The sequence below is a fragment of the Ambystoma mexicanum genome, chromosome 6q (assembly GCF_040938575.1).
Source record: "Ambystoma mexicanum isolate Mex_15411 chromosome 6q, UKY_AmexF1_1, whole genome shotgun sequence".
Taxonomy (NCBI): Eukaryota; Metazoa; Chordata; class Amphibia; order Caudata; family Ambystomatidae; genus Ambystoma; species Ambystoma mexicanum.
Genome location: NC_090937.1, coordinates 83,093,907 through 83,120,579, shown reverse-complemented (window position 1 = coordinate 83,120,579; position 26,673 = coordinate 83,093,907). Strand labels below are relative to the sequence as shown.

Here is a 26,673-nt window from a genome sequence, read left to right as displayed (position 1 = left end):
CCCACAATCCCCAATCATGTCCGTAATGGCCATCCTCCCCTGCCAAAAGGCCCAACCAACTATCACATCCACCCACATATCAAAGGCAATTACATGTTACACACCCAATGTAAATAATGGAAATTAACACATGTCTGTCACACACAATGGCTGCAAGTGAATGTTAAAACACCCAACATGCATGCATGAAAGTAATGAGATGATACGACCCATTGAAGGATGAAAATAAAAATGTATTGAAAATCAACTAGAATGGAAATGAAATCAGAAAAACCACAAAGCAAAACAACAAAAAGAAGATGAATGTCCATGAAAAAAATCCAAAAAATCAAAAAATACATAGAAGAACTATATACAAGACAATCCCGGGTCCATGAGCCCAACCAAATGAAACCTAACTATGTCAACTAACTAAAAACTGAACTATATACAAAAAAGTGGCGCATTGTCCAATCGCAACCAAATAAAAAAAAATAATAATTCAAAGGAAACCTACCACTAACTATATAACTATATACAATGGCAGCGGGCAAGTCCTGCGGCTCACTCTGTGATGTTGCAGGCCAGGGCATCATCGAACTCCATGTCGATGTCCTGGAGGCGGGACTCTGTCCTGGCCCCGAGGTCTCGCAGGGATAACCCCATGTCCAGCTCAAACTCCCTGCGAGCTTCCTCGAGGCACTCAGCCCGCCTCAACGCCCGACGCATGGAGAACTCCGCCCTGACCATGGTGAGCCGCTCCTCTTCCGCCCGCTGCCGCTCCGCACCTATCCGCTGGACCAACTGCTCCCACACGGAAGACACTACCATCCCAGGGTTCTCCTGCCCTCCGGCCGATGCCTGCCCCTCTGATCTTGATGGCCCTGAGCCATGATGCCTTCCACGTCGAGCCTGCTGCTGCCTCCGACGCCACTGCCTCTGCCAGCACAACGGCATCCAGGATGATGGAAACCACCGACGCCGTCGTGCACGTGCCCTGCCCGATGATGCCGTCACATCCTCCATCTGCTGGGGTCCAGTTGCTGTGTTGTCCACCCCTGCTGGACCTCTGACTCCCGACTGTGGCAGGGATGGGATCCCCACCGAGCTGGCTGCATTGGTCAGGGCAGGTCCACAGGGGGCCCTGGTGGCATCTGGGCCGGAAGACGGCAAGGAGAACGACTGGCGTATAGTCTCCACAGAGGAGGAGAGGGCCGCCAGATTGGCCGACACAGGCAGGAAACCCCCGAACAGGGCCGATCCCAATTGGGCCACGTCGGCACGGTGCTCTTCGTGATGACGTGCGTGCTCCTCCTGGAAAGCACGCACGGCATCACGAATCACAGGCGTGCGCATCGCGACCCCAATCAGGACCTTCTCCACACGGCCAGGGGTCCCCTCGTCCGCAGGTGGAGGGGAGTCAGATGACATGGACATCCCCTCTACCTGCGGACGGGCCTGGGACGGGGCATCCCTGCTGGTGCAAGGTGGTGCACCCACAGGTTCATGGACAGCGACATGCACAGGCCCCTCCACGGTGACCTGTGCTGTCTCCTGCCCCTGCCCCTGGACTGCACCACTTGCACCAGCAGGGATGCCCCCACCAGGCCCCATGTACGCCTCAGTGGCGGCCTCCTCCTCCTCTGTGGAAACCACCAACCTGGATGGCTCCTCGCCGTCTACCGCCGTAGCAGGCCCCTGTGGGGGCTCACCCACCCCTTCCGCTGCAGCCGTGGGGGCATCCCCGCCGCCTTGCTCCACAGCGCCGTCTCTGCCCTCTCCTTCACTAGCCGCTGCGTAGAGGGAGACATAGAACACAAGCATCAGGGTACTGTACAATGGTCCCCTAGACAGGAAGCAATAGCAGATTAGTGCCACTGTCAAAGTACACTTCCATCATGTCACACCACAACACATGTGTCAGTCCAGGCAAAACACACACAGTGACTGTCATGGTGCGTGCCATGGACATTTCAATGTATGTCCAATGGACTCTCGAATCATACAATGTAATGGGACTCACATGCATCATGGGTCATGCCTATCACATGCACACACTTCACCTCAGTCACATCCATCTGGCCCCGTACACCCCAATCACAGTGCATACAAGGATGACTAGGCTGCATCAGTGAATCTGTACATTGTCACAGACATGTGTCATGCATCCATGGCACTCACAAGTCACAGACACGCAGGTCAGGCACACAGACATGGATACCACATATGTATCTGGCAACAGCACCCATCCCTCGCCCCCACCCATGTCCAGGAACAGAGACTGCCATGCTCTCATGTGTGCAATCTGCACAGGGCTCCCCATGTCGCATTCAAACACATGCAACAACCGTGCGGTTCACACATTACAGGTCGCACATGCATTCCCATGATGTCCCTGCACACATACATGCGTACATGGCCTATGTCACACATGCAGGCAAGTATCAGACAACAAGCACACTGCAACATGCCCTGTCTCACACAGCAATGCTTGGCCACTTACCGCTCAACTCCAGACGGGTCTCCCTCTCAAGGACCTGGGCGTGGAGCGCTGGGTGTGCGCGTTCCAGGACCCTCAACTGGATGGAACTCATGCGGCCCCGGCCCCCCTCCACGAGGCGCCGGGCCTTCATGAGGGTCCTGGACCTCAAGTCCTCCCTGCGCTTCTTGACCTTCAGGATGGTGCGGGTTGGCCCCCCCTCCGCGTTGATGGCAACCACACAGTCGGCCCAGATCCTATTCCGTCCTTCCCTGTTGGCGCGGGACAATCCGAAGAGGGCATCATACTGCCCCAGGACTTGCTCCACCAGGACACCAACTTCGGTGGCAGTGAAGCTGGTGCCCCTCTGCCCCTCTGGCCGGGGGTTGCCACTGGGGTCAGATGTGGATGTGCCCGACATGGCAACCCCAGGGGCAGGAGTGGGTGGGCAACTGGGTCCTGGGGCTGGGCTGTGGAGCAATGTTATTCGAGTCGGGAGTCTTCTGTACCAGCAGGGGTGGACACAGCAACTGGACCCCTGCAGATGGCTGATGTGCAGGCACCAAATGGCAGGGCACGGTGGCAGCAGGCAGGCAGGCAGGCAGGCAGCAGCAGATGGCACGTGGGAGGCTGCTCGGGGCACTGGGGGGCAGTGATTCGGCCTTCTGGGCAGGAGCGTGGTCTTCCGTGTGTTTTCGCGTGGCCAGCTTGATACGGAGTGATTTGGCACGTGAAAAATCTGCACGTCAGCGTGTAATTCGAGGAAAGGCCCTTAGCGCGTAAGCGCGTCAGCACGCGTACGCGATTTCATTGGACCAAAGGCCCTTACAGCGTAAGCGCGTCTGTGACGTTTTGCGCACGGGCGTTGCCCTGGCAGGGCTTGGAGATCCCGCGTGCCTTTATGTTCTGTACGTGCTTTTCGTGCGGTGCCTGTGTTTTCCATCCGTTGGGGTTCACACGCTATTACTTCACAGCGGGTGTTGGCTACGCGTTCTACTACACGCAAGGCAGACGGTGAGTGGTACCCCGCTCCCCCAGGCCCGATCACATGAGAAACTTCCCACGCACCCCTGAAATACACGCGCCCAGGCTATTCGCGTGTAAAACTTCATGCGCACCCCTGAAATACACGCGCCCAGGCTATTCGCGTGTAAAACTTCACGCGAACCCCTGAAATACACACGCCCAGGCTATTCGCGTGTAAAACTTCACGCGCACCCCTGAAATACACGCGCCCAGGCTATTCGCGTGTAAAACTTCACGCGCACCCCTGAAATACACGCGCCCAGGCTATTCGCGTGTAAAACTTCACGCGCACCCCTGAAATACACGCGCCCAGGCTATTCGCGTGTAAAACTTCACGCGCACCCCTGAAATACACCCCTAAAATACACGCGCCCAGGCTATACACGCGCCGAGGCTATTCGCGTGTAAAACTTCCAGCGCACCCCTGAAATACACGCGCCCAGGCTATTCGCGTGTAAAACTTCACGCGTACCCCTGAAATACACGCGCCCAGGCTATTCGCGTGTAAAACTTCCCGCGCACCCCTGAAATACACGTGCCCAGGCTATTCGCGTGTAAAACTTCACGCGAACCCCTGAAATACACGTAGCCCGCTCCCCCAGGCCCGATCGCGTGAGAAACTTCACGCAAACCCCTGAAATACACGTAGCCCGCTCCCCCAGGCCCGATCGCGTGAGAAACTTCATGCGAACCCCTGAAATACACATAGCCCGCTCCCCCAGGCCCGATCACGTGAGAACGCGAACCCCTGAAATACACGTACCCCGCTCAATCGCGTGTGTAACTTCCCGCGCAACCCCGAAATACACGTGCCCCGCTCGCACAGGCACTATTGCTTTATGTTGCCACTTTTGTAATGCGCAGGGACGCTACCGCCTGCCTTCGTGTGGCGGACGTGTATCGGCTTGTGCGTGTCTTTCGCTGTGCGTGGCTTTGCCCTATTCGGTTCCATGAATACGTGTGGTTCGGGTGCGTGTGGGCGTTCCCTCTGCTTCCCTGCAGTACATCCCCAGTTACGCCCTTGTTTTCGCAAGTTGTTCCCCATTCCGCGCGTTACGCCCCGTGTTCCGCCCACTTTCTAGTGTATGCGCAGAGGTTGTGCGCTTTCACTGTGAGCGTCGCGCACGTCTTTCGGGATGTTGCAGTGACGTGTGCGCCATGCACGGGTTTGGCGCACATCCCGAGGAAGACACGTGCGCGTGCGCCTCTTTTTTTACGCTTGCGCCTGCTTGCGCCTGCTTGCGCGTAGATTTTCGGCGCACGTTTGTTCCATGAATCGGCCCCAAAATCTTGCAAATTGTCAAATTAGATCCATCCTGAAAAATAATGTGACCGAGACGGAAAAAAAGAGACAAATCCAACAAATTAAACAAACTAAAAAAAACTGAATGCAAAATCATAAAATTGCTCTACAAAACAATGATAACATCAATATGCTAGCAGCTCTAAGGGGTCCTTCTGGCTGTGAATTTTGGGGCTTGATAAATGGCCTTGAAAAAAGCCAGGTCATACTTCAATCTGCTAATGTACAGGCAGATACCTGGGGAAAACATTTTTCAATCCTCTACAAAGGCAAAATGGCAATGACGCAGGAACTACTGTATATAAAAAAGGGGTCCTGGGATTTCGATTTCTCGATTGAGGATATTGAATCCGAGATTAAGAGGGCAAACAACTCAAGGGTGGCCGGCACCAAAAGGCTGACAAATAATACCTTGAAGAAGACGCTGGAACACTAGGCAAAGTCGCTATTTATCTTCTTCAACTCTATCATACAACTCAGGATAATTCCTCAGACATGGAGGATATCCTATGTCGTGCCCATATATAAAAAGGGTGACAGAACCTGCCCGACAAACTACCGCCCGATTTCGATTATGGACGCCGACTTGAAGATCTTTGCAGGGTTGGTACTACAGAGAATAGAGGAGTGGCCGCACAAGTGTATATGAACACTTTCATTTACACCAAAGCGAGCAGCTTCAACGTTGCAGGAGGCAACGTTGAAGCTGCTCGCTTTAAATGAAAGTGTTCATATACACCACATGGGTGTATATGAACACTTTCCTATACACCACAGTAAGCAGCTTCAATATCCTGCACCGTTCAAGCTGCTCACTTTGGTGTATAGGATCAGCAGCATTTTCGTTAAATAACGATTCCCTCGTTATTTAACGAAAATGCTGCAGAGATTCTGCAATCCGCCTATTTCCATTAGAAACAGGCAGATTACAGCGAAAGCAGTGGTGCTTGGGCGTCACAAAATGGTGCAGTGAGTAGTGCTATTTAGCACGTTCACTGCGTCATGATCAGAATCGGGCCCTCAGACACACTGAAACCAGTTTGTCGATTGGGACCATCCCTGCCCACATCCTGCCAGCAAACACACATAGCCCTCCAGTAGCCTGCCAAAAGCCTCTGCTTTCTCAGGCACTGCAAGTCCATATAAGGATTTTCTTGGCCTCACAGAACAAGCGAAAAACCATGTGGAACGGCCATGATTGGACACTAGCCACAGTTAGTACCCAAATGCGGTAAACGCGTTAAGGCACAACCAAAAGCACCAAAAAATTGTAAAATGTCACTGCGACCACCAGCTTGTCCATTTAGCACACCTAGAGTAATCAAAAATCCTTGCGTGTTAGTCTAGGGCGAAACAAAAAGTGTACCCCATTGTACTGCATTGTAAGATGCATTGTACAATGATAAAAAGTTACCACAAGTGATAACAAGTTACTAAAGGTAGTAACAATGTCGCAAGAGTAAGGGAAACAATGTTTCCCAGTATTGACAGCCTGAATGGCATGTCAGTTTACCCATAACAGATGAGCAAGTACAGGTCAGGATCAAAAATAAAAGCACAAAGTTTGGGGGTCCATAAAAATGGAAGGAAAGGTGCAGTAAAGAGAAATTGTTCCTAACAGTTGGACACTATGGAACACTATTGGTTTCTATCAATAAATTAATGAAAACTTTATTTCGGGATTGCATCCCATAAAATGTCATACAAAATAGAATAACAAATAATTACAACATGATTAGATGTCAAAACATAAACATAAAATGTGTTTTAATGTTCCCTAAAATGTATAATCTTTTAAAAATAATTAATATTCTAATGTGTTCTCAACATATGTTCGGCTTTACATCTACTAAGCATCACACCTCGTGCAGATTTTGTTTAACTACATCATAGTTTTACCTATATTAACTGTTGAAATGTTCATGATTTATGCCAGTTTTAAAAAGTACTTTCAGGCATATTATTGAATCCATCTCTCCTAATAGCTATATTTAAAATTATTTTTCTGGTTACAAATCATCCTGCACCCTCTTTTTTTCTAATCTACAGCACATGTGACAAACCTCGAAATTTGATTAGGGGCAGCTGGTCCGTAATGGGCTAAGGGGCTGTAAAATGTTTTAATGTGGTGACAACTAGTTTGGGGGAATTTTTCAGCCACCCCAAATCAGGCGCACACAATTTTCATTTATCTACTAACATTTTTATTGTGTACCTGGGACCCTCAATTTAACAATATTGATTCCCTAAAGCATCCCTCCCCTTTTGGGACAGTAAATGCACATGGTTGCACAGAAGCTCTATTTATTAATAAAATAGAAATAATTGATTCAATTTAAATATAGACAAATTATACACTTATGGTATCAAATGTTGATAGTGTCTTCAATGAAGAATAAACAATGCACTGATTACATCACTTTACTATGCTACTTTTACATGCTTATGGACCTTTGTAACAAACACACATCAGCGTGCATACATTTTATTTACCCTAAGCGCACATGCACCGCGGATTCAAAAATGCATGAGGGACCAGGATAGGGCTTTCATTAAAAAAAAAAAATAATCAGAACATCCCTGCCTATCTATATGGAACTAAGTGAAGAAATTGATTTTGAAAAATCGATTTCCTCAAAGACCGATTTAGAAAGCCACTCACAGACCTCTCCGAGTGATCTTTCTAAATCGAAGTGTCAGCCCCTGCGACGCACACAAATACATGCAGGGGCTGACAGACACGGCAGAGACGTCAGGGGGAAGTTGATGGGGCCTTGGTAAGTGTGTTGTTTTTGTGAGTGATGTGTGTGTGTGTCTGGGCGTGTGTGCGTGTGTGCGTGTGTGTGTGTGTGTGTGTGTGTGTGTCTATGTCCGAGTGTGAGTGTAAGATTTGGGGAGGGGAAGACCAGCAGGTAACTGTACTTGTGTGCATGTTAAAATGCCTGTTAATGTATACGGTTGTAGGTGGGATGGGAGAAAGGCTTTTTGTGTAGAAGGAGGCAGAGCCCCCTAATGACAGAAACCATTGCCAGTGTGGAAGGGATGTGGGGGGAAGAGAGTGGGGGAAGAGGGACTGGTTGGGGGATCATCCAAATTGATATTTTGGCATAGTGAGGACTGCACAAAAACGACTGAAATAAATTTGTGTTCGGTCTTCAATATGCAGAAATATCAGAACAATTTAAATCTCTCTACTTCCCATTTATTGAAAATAGATACCCCCCTTACTCAATGGACAAACAGTATTCTAGAAAACTCAATTGAAATGCCAAGCTACTTAACATTCCGGCAGTGGTATTTCTTTTGCATTAATGTGAAAAGAAATTACATATTCATTTTCAATGGGCAACTTAAAGGCAGGAAATTGGTAGCAGTTAATAAAGCTTTCCCCTTTTTCTTGAATGATTTAGCCCTGGTAGCAGGACTCTGCATGGTGAAGTAACCAGGGAATGACTTCCATCACATTACCCTTCCACGCTTGTGCAAAGTGAGATATCATTAGGCTCCTAGTCTGCACATGGCCACTGCACAGAGAAGGTGTCAGGGACCTCCCAATACACACACCTTTACAGGTCTATTCTATCAAATTCAAAGTCTCCAGAAGCACTTACACCTCAGAAATATTCATCAATGTCTAAGGATGTCTAGTCAATTTATATAGTCTGCCGTTTAGTACTTCCATAAATAAATGGGATGAGAGTTGATCTATTCTCCTGTAGAGTATCGCTCCCCTCAGGATTATTTCCCCTTAATATTATACTTGCATTTCGTTTGGATGTCTCACGGACAGGTTTGCAGGCTCTCAAGGACTGGTTTATTTCTCTCCTTCAGGAACAGGTAGGCATCAGTCAGCAAGATGGTCAAGTGGCACAGGGAGTAGAGTGCTCGCGCTTTGACATCCTGCAGAGCCTGCTAACGCAGGTTTGAATCCCGGCTGGGCCAAACTCAGCCTTTCATCCTTCCGAGGTCGATAAATGAGCACCACACACCCTGGGTAATAATAAGCAGCGCTCAGATACCTGAGGGTTCGTAGCACTATATAAGTGCCAAATTATTATTAAGATGATGTCAGCTTCCCTCCACAGTTTGGTTCCCTTACTTCTGTATTTGGGTCTGTCTGATGTCTTTCCCACTGAAGAAGGCCTGGTTTATGACGGATTGTACAGATTGCACTTCTTGGCTCGTTCTTGTGGATGATTAAACATCCCCATACCATACCAGGATATAGGGCCTCATTACGAGGTCGGCGGTAACCCGATGGAGCGACCCATGGGTTGCTGCTGACCACGTAACACAGTCTTTCCGACACCTAGTTTCCCGGTGCCACGAGACATTACAAGACCCAGCGGACCAGGAAGCTAGATGCCGGAAAATGTTAGTCCGCATCCCTGTGGAGTCCCATAGGACTCCACAGGAATGGGTTCGCGGAAGCACTGGCACCGTTCAAAACGGTGCCGGTGCTTGCGTGATGAGTCTGCCTACCGCGCCACTGCGCCCAGCAGGGTCAGACCGGTCGGACGCAGAGGCCCCAGCCAGCAGTTTCAGAGTGTGGGGGTCCGGAAACAAGAGTGCCGGTAAGCTTACCGGCACCCTTGTTTCCGGACCGCCACACCCATAATGAGGCCCATAGTCTTCCAAACAGATGTAATCTGGTGGAATAGGTTTTATGGGGAGGTTCTGATTTATTGGAATTGTTGGGAGTGGAGCGCAGATGGTGATGACTGCTTGGTACTGCAGCTGGAGTAGGGCATTGACTGTTCTGTTTTTTGGCAAAAATATGGAGCATTGCTTCGCCACTGCTACTGTTGCTGTCCCCGTCAAGCTTTCAGCTTCTTCAACACCTGGCACAGAGGTCACATGTGCAGTCAGAGGATCTTGTTCACAGTCAGACTCACAGTAATTGCCAGTTGCAGTGTTTCCTCAGAGCTTACTTCTTGTTCCCCTTTTACTCTCCTACGCAACATATTTCCAACATATTTCCAATCAAAGCCTTCATCATCATCAATTGACAGTGGCAAAGACCAGGTGGGGTATAAGCAGCCAGACCCACCCGCATAGCCCTGATTCGCCATTCCGGATGCAGCGCAGCTATGTTCAAAGCAGCCCCAAGCAAATGATGAGAATTATTATTTGCTTGTTGTAAGTGCATTTGTGGAACTGGTAATGCTGTGTACTTTACGTACAAAAATAAGCAGCAAATAATTACTCCAAGTAAGATGCAACTTTATCACCGTTAAGCAGACTGGTGCCGGTAATCCCTTACTGCCCTACTACGAGGTCCCTTAGCGGGTCCCTTCCTTAACTCCTGGTCTGACCTGTTGTTAAGGACGGGACCCGTTAAGGGTCCTGGGTGCAAATAATGGGCTTGGCATACGCCAGACTGTTATTTGCGCCCTCCCCATTCCTATTGAGCCCTGTGGGGGCTTGAATGGGGAATGGTTTGGTAATTGGAGACTGACCGGTCCCTCCAAGGTCGGAATGGACCGGTAAATCCCCATTCAACCAAACTGGAGTCGGTACCAGTATGGGAGGCAGTCATGGCGCAAATAGCGCCATGACTACAACCATACTCGGAATGAGGGCCATTGTTTTTTACCAGCCTACACATGTTTCATCATTGTGATGTATGCTAGTGCAAATGATTTGTACCACAATTGTAATTCTTATTATAATCCCAAAACTGGTGACAAGGCTGAATACAAATAAATGTAAAAAATTAGGATCAACATTTAACAAAAAATCATTTTATGCCGAGAAGTAGCAGCACCGCATGCTCTGAGCTTGTGGTACATTTATTATATTTCTAGACCCATAGCACCATGCGCTATACAACTATTAAATAGAACATGAATTACAACTTTGATATCTGCACTTCGACCAAAAAAGTGATTCCCTGCGTTGACCTGATTCCAAATGACTAAAAGAACAGTAAGCACCTGGTTTTTCTTTTACCTGCATGTGCTGTGTTATTAAAATTAATCTCCTAGTGTACAGTTACAGGTGCCATGGTCAATATCCCTAGAAACATCTGAGATATTTAAATCTAATGGGTTCTATAGTGTCCTAATATGGTTCGTAGCCCAATGCATTTTTGATGTTTACATAGTTGAATAACAAAAGAGTACGCTCAGATGCTTAAAATCAACATATTTTTCAAACCACTCATCCTAGGTATTACACAATACTTTTTACTGTACTGATCGAGAGGTCCATAGTTTTCCCAAAGATGGTGTACATTTAGATCAGAGTCTATCTGCTTGATGTAGCTGAGCAAAGGATATTGAGCGGGGATAAGGAATAACATTTATCAAAACCGTTCTATATGTACTTAGGTGCAGTGATATCCAAACGATAATCCAATATAAGAATAGCCGTAGATTAGCAGCTTGAACTATTCCCCTTCTCCCCATATCCACTTGCAGTGACAATACTGGTCAATTTCTGAAGATTTCATTTTCATTAATCTGAAAGGTTCTAAATTGCCAATCCCTCATATTTCGGCATGATAAGGGGTCACAGACAGTGCCTGCTCCTGGTAAACCTCTAAGGGTGGCCCTATTGATCTACCACCAAAGCAACCACCAGGTCTATGTACCATTCGACCGTGTCTAATCACAACTAGGGCACTCTTTTCCATCTAAGCTGACCAGGACCCTTGTTGATGGAAATTAATCCTCAGGTAATAAAAGTGCTTCATTTTGTCAAACCTCATATTCTTCAGTTTCAAATTGATTTTAAAAGTGTTTGAGGATGGCACACAATTACCTTAGTTTTTGAAATATTAATGTATGTACCTTTTGCTATACATACAGCATCAAAACCATCAATTTGCATGTGGGCTCCATATGGTATTTTCAAGACTAATACCACATTGTTTGCATAGAGATATCCCTATTTTCTCTCCGTCTAAAGAACAAGCATCAGATATCACCCCCAAATTGCCTCCACTACGCTGTTAATACATAAATGTAACAGAGCTAGTTTGCACCAAGATTCCTTGCGCTGGTTATTAGATTGATTTGGTATCTACACATATGGTTTAAATTCATTGTGGTTTATTTTGTATTACAAGTGATCAGCTGACACGTGTTTCGACCCCTCAAGGCTAGTTTCACTGTTTTACGCCACGTCTTTGGATCGTGGATTGGAACTTTCCTGATGGCCCGCTAGGGCTATTTGCTGGGTGCCAGCAGCGAATGGCTCTACCTGGTCATTTCTTTTTTGGTGCATATTCGTGCTCCTTGAAACGATTTCTTAATTTCCAGCACCGGTGTTGGTAGGTCTGGAAAGGATCCGGGGCTATGCTAATGTTGGGACTGTCAGGACTCGGGGCTAGCCAGCCTTTTGGTTGTAGCCCCTAAGCTTCTATCCAGGGGTACAACCACAAGACCCGGGGCTATTACCCCCTCAGCACCTCCCTAGCAACGCCTTTGTTTTCCACGATATAAGATTGTGAACAACAAATAGAATGACTCATCTTTTGAGTGACTGAAAGGAAGATAAATGTTAATCACGCTTGATAGTATTGTTTGCACAAGTGCTGCCTCAGAAATAAATAAATAAGTCACCATACAGCAACAGTGCAGTGGTCGAAGGAAAAGAAGTAGTGTAAATATGTTCCCTGCTGGCCTGCTCCCACTTCCCACAAACCCCATCACCACGCCCCCTCCCACGAACAATACAAACCGCCCAAACAAACACACCTGCTCTTTAAGGGAATGTTCAGTGTAGTGCACTGAAGTGCAAGTTTCAACTTCTTCCTACACTTTTATTTTAAAACGAAACCATTTCGGAAAGGTTTCTTTCGAAAATAAAAGTATGGGAACAGTACAACTTAATTAAAAAAAAGTATAGGAGCAGTGCCCCAGTCCACTTCGACCCCTGCAACAGTGGCCTGCAAACAGTGGCATCGCCAGGAATCAATAGTAGGGGACGCCTATAAAAGGGGATGTGTGACGTCACAAGCACTTCTGCAAAGAAGTTTCTGTACACACCAACTACCGCACCCCACTGCACCACCCCTCCCATCAGAATGTAGGCACTGTTATGTCCTGGCTTGGGGGCACCCAGGCCAGGCGGACCACAACTGGGGGCACCCAGAAGACAGGACGACTGTGATCACGCAGCCGGATTGAAGGCAGGGGGGACCCAGTGTACAGTACATCATTTCACGTTCAGAAATTAAACATTTGCGTGTTGTCACGCGTGTTCTGCACTGAAAAATGAAAAACATACCAAGCAGCGACTATGCCCCAAACCAGCCAGACGTTCTGAGCCACAAGAAAAAAAAACAACCAAAGATTCACAACAGAGGGGCCCTGTTAGCACGATGCCAGGTGGAGTAATGGGTAGTGATACAGGTCAGGTGGCTTCCTGGCTTGAGCACACACGCCTGATATTAAAAGAAAGGACAAACGAGCACCATTTCAGAGTCAGGTCATGAGAATTCGCATGAGACGCATTGAGTGCACTGAAAAAACGAAAAGCAAAACTAGTGACGCAGTCGGAGACTCAGCCGCGTTTCTGAGGCAGATCTCACACTTCCGCGTGACAGGAGAGAGTTGGCTTTATTTGGTGCGTTGTTGGACATCTACTTTTGTGAGCACATTTTTTAATGCACGACTTCAAGCCCACAGATGAAACAAACAAAAACGGACTGCCTGATGACTCATGCACGAGTGGGGAAACCGATCCATTTGAGCAAGTCAATTCCTGCAAGAAATTGGCATGCGTGTTAGGGGCCTGCCAAGTGGAGGAACTCTACACAGGAAATTGAACATGTGTCTGCAGCTGCAGTTCAGGTTAATTATTAAAAGTACAGGCCGGCTGTGTGCTGTGATATCTGCATAGTTTCCTTTTCACCGTGATTCCCGTCCCGCCATTGAATTCCCTACCTCACTGGCTCACTGGAGTGCTTGAAATCGAGCAAGCCGACTTTGACATGTCCCGGCGTTGGGCTTTAACGTTTGTATTTCTCCAATTGTGTTGTCTTGGGCTAGTCCTTCCAGGGAAGGTGCTGGTGTGGCCTAGCGAGGCCAGCCACTGGCTGAACATCAGAGTCATCCTACAAGAGCTGGTCGCCAGGGGGCATGAAGTGACGGTCTTGGCAAATCCATCCCAGTTGCTCTTTGATGCCACCAAGACATCGCCGTTCAACTTTGAGTGGTACCCAGTTGCGTTTACACAAGAGAGTCTAGAGGCAGCAATTGAGGATATGATCAACCTGTGGATCAACGATTTACCCAGTCTATCCTACTGGGAGACCTTTGTCAGGCTGCAAGACTTAGTGGCAAACAAGACTACTATGGAGAGGCAAGCCTGTGATGCCGTCCTCCTGGATCAAAGTAGGATGGCAAACCTGCGCGCGCAGGAGTTCAATGTTCTTCTCTCAGACCCTTTAGCTCCTTGTGGGGAGCTGGTGGCCCAGCTGTTGGCAATCCCTTTCGTGTACACTTTCAGATTCTCGATGGGCAACACCATGGAGCGGCTCTGCGGCCAGATCCCATCCCCTCCATCCTACGTGCCTGGTGCAATGATAGGCTTCAACGACCGGATGTCCTTCATGGAACGGTTGAAGAACTGGCTGTTTTACCTCTTTCAGGATGTGGTCTACCACTTGCTGGTCTATCGAGATATGAATAATTACTACAGTCAAGTCACAGGTAAGAAAGCCCCCTTGTTGAAGTATGTTTTCTGACGGTAAGCCTCTGAAGGGCTGTCACATACATTTTGGGGGTCTAACAAAAAAAGGTTGTGGTCCGTTAACGTACAATACACTATACTGCCACCTTTGCTCTTCCGATGTAAACGTCTCATTCCTGGTTTAATCAAGCCTCGTTCTCTGCTTTATATTTATCACCAGTTCTCTTTTGCATGAATATCCTCAAAAGCATCTATCATGTGAGCCATGGGCATGTGTGCAAAGCAGCTCACCGCTGTTCATCAATAGTAACTAACCTGCCACTAATCTGTGCAAAGAAAGGAAAAACATAATTGCAAACAAAAGATAAAGTGCAAAGAGCCTGGCGGCTGTTCACTTTGTTGAGTTGTCCTCTACAGAAAGGAGCAAAGCTGTGCCTGCATCTGGTGCAAGTGAGTAGAATGTTGAGGTGGAATGCAGGGCAGAGAATGTTTACCTATGAGAGTGTTCCAGGGTTGTCAGTTGCAAAGATGTAAGCCCTGAGAGAGGATGCTGGTGGGTGTCCTATGTCCCCTACTACTTACTTGACTCAAAGAACTGTATTTGATGAACCCTAAACTAAGTAAATGAGTTAACTGTTCACCTGGAGTGTCAGAGTCCTTTGTGGCCAGGTACAGAACTCAACAGCAACGTTGTCAAAGTTTCTTCCTGTTGCATCCTCCTCTCTCTTCTTTAAGAGTTTTGGGGATTTTGCAGCCTTTTAAGATTAAGAAATGAGCAATGCAAAAGGGGTTTCACTGAAACCTGATAGCTTCACAAGGCAGTATGGGGCTGATCCACAAATCTATGTTATGGAGATAGCAGGGCCGACCTTAGGGGAGAGGGGAACTCGGTTCACACCTAGGGCACCACCACCACCATGTCACAGGGGGAGTGTCGCTATGGGGGGGTGTCGCCACAGGGGGCTCACCACCGGAGGTCCACGTGAGGGCTGGGTCGGTATCCAAGTGTGGATGGTGGCACGGCGGCACAGTAAAGAGGTGCTCAGCCTCCGGCCTGCCACCCAATCTGTAGATGGGGGCCCTGCCTCAGTACTCCACCTAACATCAGGGTGGGGGCTAGGGTGGGGGCCAACTATGGATGGCGGCATGCAGGAAGGAGGAGCTCTGCCTCCGGCTCCCCTGCCGTGTCATCATACTGGAACCAGGAAGCAGGGTTCCAGCAAAGATGCAGCCAGCGCTAAACAGGTCAAAAAGAAAGCTTTTTGTTCTATCTGTAAGTGTAATCAATCTGTGTATTTTGCATGTGTGCAGTGCGTGTTAGATCTATGTATATTGAGCATATGGCCCTTTGGGTATCGTGCATGCAATGGATGGGGATGCAGAATAACTCTGACACCAAATAATCGAATAAACTCAGGAAGATGGCAAAGGTGCTGTTTTATTAACAATTATCTAAAACAGGGAGTTATAACGGACATCAACGGACGTTCGTTCAAACTCTCGACGCATTTCTCATAAAAACAGCCTTACATGCAAAAAATACATCAACAGTGACATCATACTACGTGGCAAATAATAGAAAACCTAGGAGGAATTGTGATACGTTCAAGGGGAACATCTAAGTATACTTTCTATATGGGCTGGGATTGTGATTGGTTATCTACTGTCAGGTGGACAACTTATGCCTACCTCTAAAATCATGTAATCTTCAACACTATTAAGTACACAGTATATCATTGGTCTCCAAACTATAAGGCCCTTAATTATACGGCCCTCTATAATTGGTTGGCACGCTTGTGCCATGTCTGGAACATTCGGTTCACTTAGCCGCACGTAAACTCATACCTAGGTGCCAGGAGGTGGACTTGACCTCACCTCCGCACCCAATTAGCCCAACATCTCTCATCACCCATGCCTTTTGCCATGAATATTGTCTTTGAACTTGGCCTTGCAAAGTATTCTTGTCTCTGGTAATATATGGGAGTACGAGCACTCACTAGCATTGTTCTAGGACTCCACGCTCAACTCTATTTCCATCCCTGGCTCACGTGACAAGAGACCACGATTTGGTCCATTTTGCAGCATTTAAACTTGACACACTTGGTGTTCTTTCTTTGCACCTTAGCAAGAGATGATTCAGCTTCTCACGTTCACTGCCTTCAAGAATAGATAACCGACCTTGGCTGCTTCAGCTTTGATACCAGGCCAGACAACCCTGCCAGGCTCTTCAACAATCTCAGCTTATTCATGCTGCGACATAGTTCTTGGCCTACCTTCTTCATGGGTTCTGGCTTACTAAATTCATGACACCGATGTCCAGCTCCTATACAATGGTGGCTTCGCCTGCAGTCTATTCACTACATATAGACAGCTTCTATGATCACTTAGTCTACTTGCATTTCAGCATCTGTACAGTCATTGAGCGGTTTGCATTTCTATAGTACTTCGCATGCGTGCAATCCTCTTTTCTGCATATTAAAGTGTACGCGATTCTTAACTTCGTCATCAGTTTCCGCAAGAGCCATGCATTCTTTTCAGCCAGTATTCTCAGTGCATCACGCTTGTCTCTTGTGACATCACTGGCTTTTCTTTCACTTTTTTCATATTCCTTCAGGGAGTTCCTTCCTCAGACTGGCGTCTCTTCGGGGATACATTTGATAGGGTTTTCTCAGTGGGTACCTTCTTTCGAATACTCAACGTGATATGGTCACAACAGCTGCTGTTAGGCATGGCACAATCTCAGGCTTCCAACATACATGAGACGTGGGGACAGCATTTCCTGCAGAGGCATGCAGCTACTTCTCTACACTATGGTGTATGGATGAGTGACTGGTGTGTATGTGTGTGAATCTTCTGGGTGGGTGGGTGCCCGTGTGGAGAATGCAGTGTGAGTGAAGGTGTATGACTGGTGGATGAATGGGTATGAATGTGACTGTGTGAATGTTCTGGGTGGGTGTCTGTGGAAAATACAGTGTGAGTGAATGTGAGAGCAGGTGTATGAGTGAGTAAATGGTTATTCATGTAATTATGTGTGTAAATGTTCTGGGTGGGCGCATGTGTGGAGAATACATTGTGAATGAATGTGAGAGAAGGCTTATGGGTAAGTGGTGGGTGAATGAATATTAATGTGATTATGTGTGTGAATGTTATGGGTGGGTGTATATGTGGAGGATGCAGAGTGAGTGAATGTGAGAAAAAGTGATTGGTGAGTGATTGGAGGGTGAATGGGTATGAATGTGATTGTGTGTGAATATTTTGGGTGGGTGCACATGTGGAAAATTCAGTGTCAATGTTCTGGCTGTGCATGTGAGTGAATGAGAAAGAATGTGTATGGGTGAGTGACTGGTGGGTTAATGGGTATGAATATGATTGTGTGTGTGCAAGGTGATGGAGGAGCATTGTCATTTCCTTAAGTGATATGCTATGTTTTACTGGCATTTTCAGGCAAAGTCAACCTGACGTGTGTTATCATATGGCTAGACTGGCATTTTAGTGCAGCCAGACGAGCCATTTCTTAGCGTGGAATGACATTTATTATTGGGCATCTATGCTAAAGCAAGCATGATGTGTTATTATGTAGCTAGACAGGAATTTCGGTCCCGCCAGTGTGGCCCTTTCTTACTGTGTCATGACATTTTGTACCAGGCATCTATGATAAAGCATGATAAGTGTTATTAACAGACTATACTGGCATTTTGGTGCAGCCAGCCAGGCTATTTCTTACTGTGGCATGACTTCTTTACTGGGCACCTATGATAAGGCAAGCATGATAAATGTTCTTACGTGTCCAGCCTGGCCTACATTGGAGCTAGTTTGGACATGTGTTCTTATTGTTGCATGATATTTTTAATGGCAACATCAACAGGAGTATGTTCTTACATGGGGTCACTGGCATATATTGGCAGAGTCAGCTTCCCATGTCATAACCAAGTTCGCTAACAGAAAAGCCAGAAAAATAAAATGTTTAATTAGTTGATTGTTGATGCCATTTCCCTTCTAGGAAAGTTACCTGGGAACATGATTTATCTAGGTGCACCTTTTTTTAAGTATGTAGCAGTAATTGGCTGAGAGCTTCTATGCAGGGTGCAGCACCCTGCCCTTTCAAAGGGGAATGGCTTATTTTAAGACCAGATTTGTGTATAATTGTCATTTTGGTTTGTGAAAGGTTTCTGTCCTCAACAAATAGAAAAAGTCCTGCCCTATTCAAATCTGTTTTTTAAAATTGTGATATGGTTTATTTCAAACCTTTCACATATCATTACAACATATACAAAAGTTAAAAACAAACAACATTAATATTCCACAAATATCAAAGATAGATAAAGGAAAAAGAGGAGAAGCACAGTCTTAACCAATCAGGAACCCACATTACTCGCCCATATAATTCATCATTAAAATTTAAATTCTCAGTACCATACGGCCTTTTTAGAATTTCCCTCCAGTAAAATTCAATATATCGTCACTGCACAAAAGCGCAGTTATAGTGAGTGATATCTGATTCCCTCTTATTATTCTATTTCGCAATTGCTGTGGAGAGTGGACCTTCAGATCCTGAACAAATAGTAAAAGATGTTTAGTTCTATAATCGGAGGTTTTATTAATTCCATAAGGAGGTTTTCAAGGGTCCCAATGGCATCACACTCATTAGTATATGCAAATACATAAGATTCTTGGAATGTGTGTCCTGGCACCCTTACCCTCTAGAGTGGGGAACTGATTGAAGCTGAGTTTCTTAAAGCTATTTCGCCACTTAGCACATGGGAATTTCTTAAAGTACTCCTCTGGTGTATTATAACATTTATCCTAGAGTGCTTGATATCTAAATAACGCATGGTCATTAATGCAGTCCCTTGTTGTAGACCGGTCTAGTTCCCATATCGATTTTTTTTTGCATCAAGTGGCTGTGAACCCAAGGACTCTCTGCATCGATTTATTTTTGTCAAGAGGCTCTCGCACCCCATCACCCATTTCCAGGGCTGTGTGCAAGTCTTCATAGTCATGACTATATTCATTTTGTTAAATAATTATTGTTTTGGCTGTAATAAAGACTTTCGGTAGAAAGACAGCATTCGCCAATCCATCTAACATGACAGAGAGTGAGCCCAGACCAAGTCATATATGCCCCACTGGCACACAGTGCGGTACACCCAGCACTCTCCTCCATACTCTGCCAGCCAGTCATGTTCCTTTATGTCAATTAACTCTGAATCATATAAAAGAGCAGGAATTATTTTGGCTTTATAAACATGTGGTGCTGGTAAGAAGAAAAACTATATCTATAATATCTATAGCTCAATTTCTTCATTTGGGCAGCAAACATCCCACATGTCTTTATGAGTTTCTCAAGATTAGCCCCTTTGTGGGGCCTATTATAAATAGTGTATCCCAAATAGATATACTTTTCAACACAAATCACCCTTTCAACATTAACATTCCATTTAAACTTGTTTTCAGGTCTTTTGTTCTTACAAATCATGATTTTTGAATTACTGGTGTTCACTTTGAGATCATTCATTCGCATATAGAAGGCCAGTGCATCCACACTCCACTGTAACCCTATTGGAGTTTTATCCATAATGGCCAGATCACCCGCATAAGCCAAATAATGAAAAGGGAGAACGCCAATGCGAGGTGGAAAGGAGCCATTGTCCTTCAGATATCACATGGCATTTATAACGCGCCTATACACAAGTGTTTCAAGGCGCAAACTGATCTCCCAGATCAGATAGGAAAACATTCAAGAGCAAAGGGGCCCTGACGCAGCCCTGACACAAACCTCACTTAGTGCTCACTGATCTAGATATATGCCCCTTTCCATCTAACCTAACCCTAACCCTTGTGTCTGTATCCATAGAGATCAGCATCAGCATTTCCAAAATGGAACTGGGGACACCCCAATTTCTCATTTTCCTCCCGAGTATTGATCTACTCACTCTATCAAAGGCTGACATTAGATTTATGTATGCAAGGTATAAACTGGGAAGTGATTGAAAAGTGATTGCAGTCTGCAGACATTGAGGACTGTTTGGTGTCAGACCTGTGAATTGGAGAGCGGACAGTGCAAGGGAAAGCTCCACCCACCTTCTACAAGTACTGCAGGATCCGCAAAGCAGACCGCAAAGTGATTGCATAGTGATTAGAGTCAGCATGAGGAATGTTTGGTGTTGGACCTATAAATTGGAGAGCGGACAGTGCAAGGGAAAGCTCCACCCACCTTCTACAAGTACTGAGGGATCCGCAAAGTGATTGCTGTCAGTAGGCGTTGAGGACTGTTTGATGTCAGACCTGTGAATTGGAGAGCGAACAGTGCAAGGGAAAGCTCCATCCAAGTACCGCTGAATCCGAGAAGTGGACAGCAAAGTGATTGCAACATGATTGCAGTCACCAGTCTACGGTCAGCAAGGAAGGACCAACTGGCAAGGCCAGCTCGCCAAAGCAATAAGGTGGGTTATTGGTGGGTGGAATTAGCCCGCTAAAGAGTCCACACTGAACTGACTTTAAGCTTTCCCTTTAAGCTTTAAGGAACACTTTGGTGTTCCTGAGTACGCCAAGTATTGGCAGCGTGGGGAGCGATTCTCTAGTGTTTATCCTCTTTTCAAAGCTGCAATACATCTGAAGGACAGGTTCTGCAGAGGCACAGTCAGTGTACTCCATGAAGCGGAAAAATAACCAATATCAATTGAGGAGTGAAGGCAGAATGGTCCTGGGTGAAGGAGAGGGAACAACCTCACTGCATTTGAGGAACATGTCTGCCAATAACCATCAAGGAAAAATAACAGACTTTTACAGACAATAACCTAGCAAAATATATAGCCAACTCTTGCAAGACAGCAATACGGTATAAGATCTCTCAATGGTGGAGCTGGTGGAGGTCTCGGACAATGTTTGTGAGATTTCGGGGCCGGTACTCATAGAAATTGAATACGGGTTAGGAATGTCTATCATAGACAAATGAGAAATTGAGTATGTCTCCAGATATATTCAAGACTCAGGCAGACAAAATATTCTGCTAGATTGGTTATTGATGCTCAATGAGAGTTTGGTTATAGTCGCATACGATTTCAATTGTGAATGTAACATCATAAAGTGGGAGGCGAATATGTGTTACGAATCAAAATGTTTGTTGGTGTTAAGTGCCTATGGTCAGGGGAAGAGGAGCACATATGGGAAACATTGGTCAGCCTTTTTATCTAATTGGGGGTGTCTACAAACGAACTTATTGTTTGATGGCAAGTGGGAGAATGTGCCAACATAGCACAATATGATGTCAGCATCCTCCATTGATTGCATATTCACTAAGAATGTAAATATTTGGGATGATTGTTCGTTCGAAGTAAATAATTAAATTCTTAGTGATCATGCAATGTTACACCTCACATTTACTTTGGTGGGGATTAAGCCTGTTTCACCTGGGGGTCCTCAACATCTTGTGGCATCTGGGAAAGGGATATGGACTTAGCCATGTGGGCAATATTGTTAAAGCAAACATAAGATTAAGAAGGTGGTGGGACTCCCTTCGTGATGTTCAGAAAGTTGCTTGCACGACCCCAACAAGTTTATTTGGGCTGTTATCTAAATTGTGACTCCCTGTCGTTAAAAACAATGAGCCTTTAGACACGCCTTTTTTGAATGGCCATATGAAGCCGTATGATAAAGTTATAAAAGAAAAGAAGATGGAAGTATGGAAATCGATTAAAAAGGTGTCCAAAGGGTGGGACTCTTCAAATAAAGAAGAAATTAATGAGAGGAAAAGGGAGTTGAAGATGGTATACCAGAGACGTTTGAAGTCATATCGTGGTTCAAAATACATTGAGAAGAATCAAATACTATTCAAGGAGTTAATATCTAAAGATATGCACACTACCTGGCGCATTTTAAATGACTCCATGTTAGCTCAAGGGAGTGTGCAATCTTGTTGTGTAGCTGAAGAAGTCTGGGTTACTCAAATCACAGAGAAATGTAGAGCTAATGGGAATCAGGATGTTAAGATGAGGAATAGAGTATGGTCAGGTCACAACTCGAGTCACTCATTTGATAAATGTGACATTGAGATGGCGATTAAGAAATTGAATGCTTCAAGAGCCACGGGACCAGATGGAGTTGCCAACTGAATTTTTAAAGGAGACGTGGCTTTATGGGCAGATATTTTATACCGACTATTTGACCATGTTGCCATTGAAGCACACTGCCCCCCTACTTGGCAACAAGCAATATTGGTGCCGATATTTAAAAGGGGAGACCGAGCTGATACAGTAAGTTACCGCCCAGTGGCATTGTTAGACTCATGCTAAAAAATATTCAGTAAATTGGTTCTAAAGGAGCGAACTCTCTGGGCTAATACATATTAACGACTCAGTATGCTTCCGACTGGGTTAGGAAGGGAGTAAGACCCTAAACGAGCACAGTTGCACTACATACCTGCATATCAGACATAGGTGGTACATTTAGTAAATCATTATATATAGCTGCAATTGATTTAACAGCAGCATTTGATAACATTGATATCTTGCTTCCATGCCCGAAGTTAACGAAGTGGGGGATTGCTCAAGGGTTGCTGAGGATGATTCACATATTATATACTTGAAATTCAGTGAAAGTTAGGTTAAACACTCTGGGGGACCTATCAAGAAACATTCAAAAGGGAAACGGAGTGTGCCAAGGATGCGTCCTGGTCGCTACCCTATTCAATTTATATTTGTTCGACCAATGGGAGTCGAGCAGACAATGGGTCAGCTATGCCCTGAAATGGCCAGGGTTGCAGGTGAATATAATAGCCTACGCAGACAACCTTGTACTGATAGATTAAACGCGGGGGGACTTTAACGTGTATTGGATGTAATGAGGGATATCTGAATGCTAATGATCTGATGGTTAATCTCGAGAAATCCTATGTTATGCATTGTACTACCCGGTTACACAGAGCAAACCTTAACACCCCCTTGTCATGTCCTGGCCACATCCTGGCCATTACACGGTTAACCCGACGATGAGTTCAGTTCATCATGTAGACTAGGAGCCAATGAAAGCGTGTGCAACTCATGCATGTGTTCTAGCTGGTACAGCGCTTAGCAGTTCGCTGACGCAAAGAAATGAAAGAAGTCAACTTCTATGCTGTCTCTCGTGTGTTTTCTTCTTACACTTTTGTCCTCTCATGGTGCGGACATCGTGCCCTGTGCCCTCTGCCCTATTGCCCTGCAGCACTTCAAGAGGAACACCACATTGGTGACGAGTATGGGATCTGGAGATCTCACAGAACTTACTGAGGCACTGTAAGCGAACTAAACCCAATTTGCGGCCTTCCATAATGAGACTGAAAAAAAATAAAGAGGAAAGAACCACACAGACAGCCAAACAACTAATCATGTCAGATGCGGAACATGCTGATGATGATGTGCCCATTGCAACTGCATTTCGAAGGCCAGTACCGTTTGATATGAGTGATCAGCAAGCCCTTGGATCAAGATGGAAATGCTGAATGTCACGATTTGAGAACTACCTGGCGGGCCACGATGCAAGCACACTTGACAAATCTGCCAGAAGATGGCTGGTAAACATGGTAGGGGATGAAGTGGAAGATCTTATACCCACTTCCCCGCCAGATGAAGTAGAGACATATGTGGGGCTCAAAGAAGCACTGAGTGCTTATTTTGACCCCCAACAAAACGTGGACCATGAACAGCACACATTCAACACTGCATGCCAAATAGTGGCAGAATTGATGGACGTGTTCACAATCCGATTCCGGATGTTGGTGACCCATTGAGATTTTCACAAGTTCACGAACAAAGAGGCAATCAGATTGAGAATCATTGGGGGCTGCCTGTCATCCTCGTTCCGAAAGAAACTGCTTCGCGAACCCCTCTCTCTAGCCACCATATTACAGATCACTCGAACAGAAGCCCAAGCAGAATCTCAAGCATCGCAAACTGAAAGTAATAAAACGCCTGTGAAAGAGCAGGTGTATCGTATCATGCAAGGGGAAAGAGGTCTACATATCACCAACAGGAAGATGTTACCGGTGTGATTTGCCGCTCCCTCAAAAAGAAGGGTTGGAATGCCCTGCATATGGCAACAAGTGCACCAACGGTGGCAGGGAGAATCACCTGGCGACAGTCTGTAACTCTCCACACAGTAAAATGCAAGGAAGAAACTTCCTGTTTTCCCACCAAGAAATGACACACGTGGGTACGCCTCACGAAGAGACACAACTGCAAGGGGCCTGGTAAGCCATGTGAGACAGATCACAGGATGATCTCCATCACCCCCACGTCCAGAGAATTAAGTTGGAAGGATTATGCATACATGATTATGAGCAATCCCGACATATCAATATGTTTGCCAAACTTTTTAGATATAAAAGACTCAGTTTCGGCATCTCCTCGGCCACCGAGATGTTCCAAGAAAGCATTTGGAAGGTAATTTGTCACATAGGAAGCTGTTTCAACTACAGTGATGACATTTACATTTTTGGGTCCATAACCGAGTCCTGCAAAAAAGGTATACACTGCACTAATGGCAGCAGTGTTTACACAACATTTCGAGAAGAGCGTTTTTTTATAAATCAGATCTCAAATTCTTTGGACACATCTTCTAGCACAAAGGAATGCGTCCGGACCCTGACAAAGTAGCTGCCATCTCTGAGATTTCTCCACTGCAGGATGTCAGTGAAGTCAGGTTGTTTCTAGAAATGGTGAGTTGCTGCAGGATTTTGCCACCACCGGTGCCCCGCTCAGGGATCTCACCAAGCACGAGATTGACTTCCATTGGTCTCCCGTGTGTCAAGAAGCGTTTGAGCAAATAAACATGGGCATATTCTCAGCTGAGCATATTGCGTTCTGTGACCCCGCTAAGTGCACCGAGCTAACGGTTGACGCCAGTACGATAGGTCTAGGTTCCATTTTGGCTCAACATCATCCCAGGAGAGCCGCGCGCAGAACAATAATAGCATATGCCAGCAAGAAATTATCAGTTGTGGAGAGATACCACTTGCAACCTGAAAAGGAAGGTCTCTCAGTTGTCTAGACCTGTGAACATTTTCAAATGTTCCTCTTAGGAAACCTGTTCACCATAATCACCGACCATCAGGCTCTCGTTGCTATATACATAAAATATATACATAAAATCCTTGGTGTAAAATGCCACCAAGGATCAAACGATGGGGATTGAGGGCGCAGGATTTCAATTTCACAAAGATACATAAGCCCGGAAAGGAATATAATCCTGCCGATTTTATGTCACTACACCCTGTGTCAGAGGAATCAACTAAAACGTCCATAGAGGAATAATAGGTTAACTTCCTCACCCAGCAAGGGCCTCTAAAACCACTTACAATAGAAGCCATCCAAGAACAAATCAAAAAGAGATGGCATACTAAGGAAAGTTCAAGAACTAATTGAATCCCGAAGATGGAGAGAGATCGGGGGCGAAAGTACCGGGAGTGAAGGAGCCCTTACACAAGAGCTGCAGGCACTCAAGCAAGTGAAAGATGAACTATCGAAGACTGCTGAAGGGCTCATCAAGCAACATCATGGAATCGTCATTCCCAACGAGCTATGACAGCAAGTGGTGGACCTTGCCCATGAAGGTCATTGAGGAATGGTAGCCACCAAGCGTCGAATCAGGAACACCATGTCGTTCCCTGGCAAAGATGCAATGGTACAGAATGCGATCCAGAGATGTCACCTGTGCAAGAGCACCTCCAAGGCCAATTACCCAGAACCTTGCCAAATATCTGCCATGCCGGAGTCACCCTGGAATCACCTAGCCATCGATTTCTTTGGTCAGTTTGGGGAGGGCAAATACTGGATGGTCGTGATGGACGAGTATTCTCAATTTCCTCTAGCGCAGATGATATCGTCCACGGCGGCTGGCATGGTCATTCCTGAGCTGGATAGGATGTTCTCAGCCTGGTGCATTCCCCAAGTACTCAAATCAGACAATTGCCCACCTTTCAGGAGTTTGGAATTTGCTTGGTTCGCACAACATATGGGACTACATCACAGAAAAATCAAGTCTCTATGGCTTTAGGTCAATGGCATGGTAGAAAAATTCATGGGTAGTCTGAAGAAGGTGCTGCAACAAAATGAGCTGAGCTCCAGGTCGGCGAATCAAGCAGTGTGCCACATGCTTCGTGATTACAGAAATTCACTGCATGGGATGAATTTTGGTAGTTGGTGTTTCTATGAACAATTAATAAAGCAATCTAAACTGTCTTCCTTTTCCTGATCGGAGGGTGTGGGTCTAA

General features: G+C 46.0%; 1 protein-coding gene across 5 annotated transcripts in view; it reads left to right on the top strand.

Moving 5' to 3' along the window:
• The window catches only part of LOC138515788 (UDP-glucuronosyltransferase 2A1-like), a 428,107-nt gene that overhangs the window by 186,326 nt on the left and 215,108 nt on the right, over positions 1 to 26,673 (top strand). Inside the window, exon 1 of one of the 5 annotated variants that reach the window (XM_069630512.1) lies at positions 13,643 to 14,449. The exons of the other annotated variants lie outside the window; for them this stretch is intronic. Within the exon in view, the coding sequence (XP_069486613.1) occupies positions 13,729 to 14,449 (721 nt within the window). The 5' untranslated portion in view covers positions 13,643 to 13,728. Of the gene's footprint in view, positions 1 to 13,642; positions 14,450 to 26,673 lie in introns of those variants that run through there. 5 annotated transcript variants of the gene reach the window in all.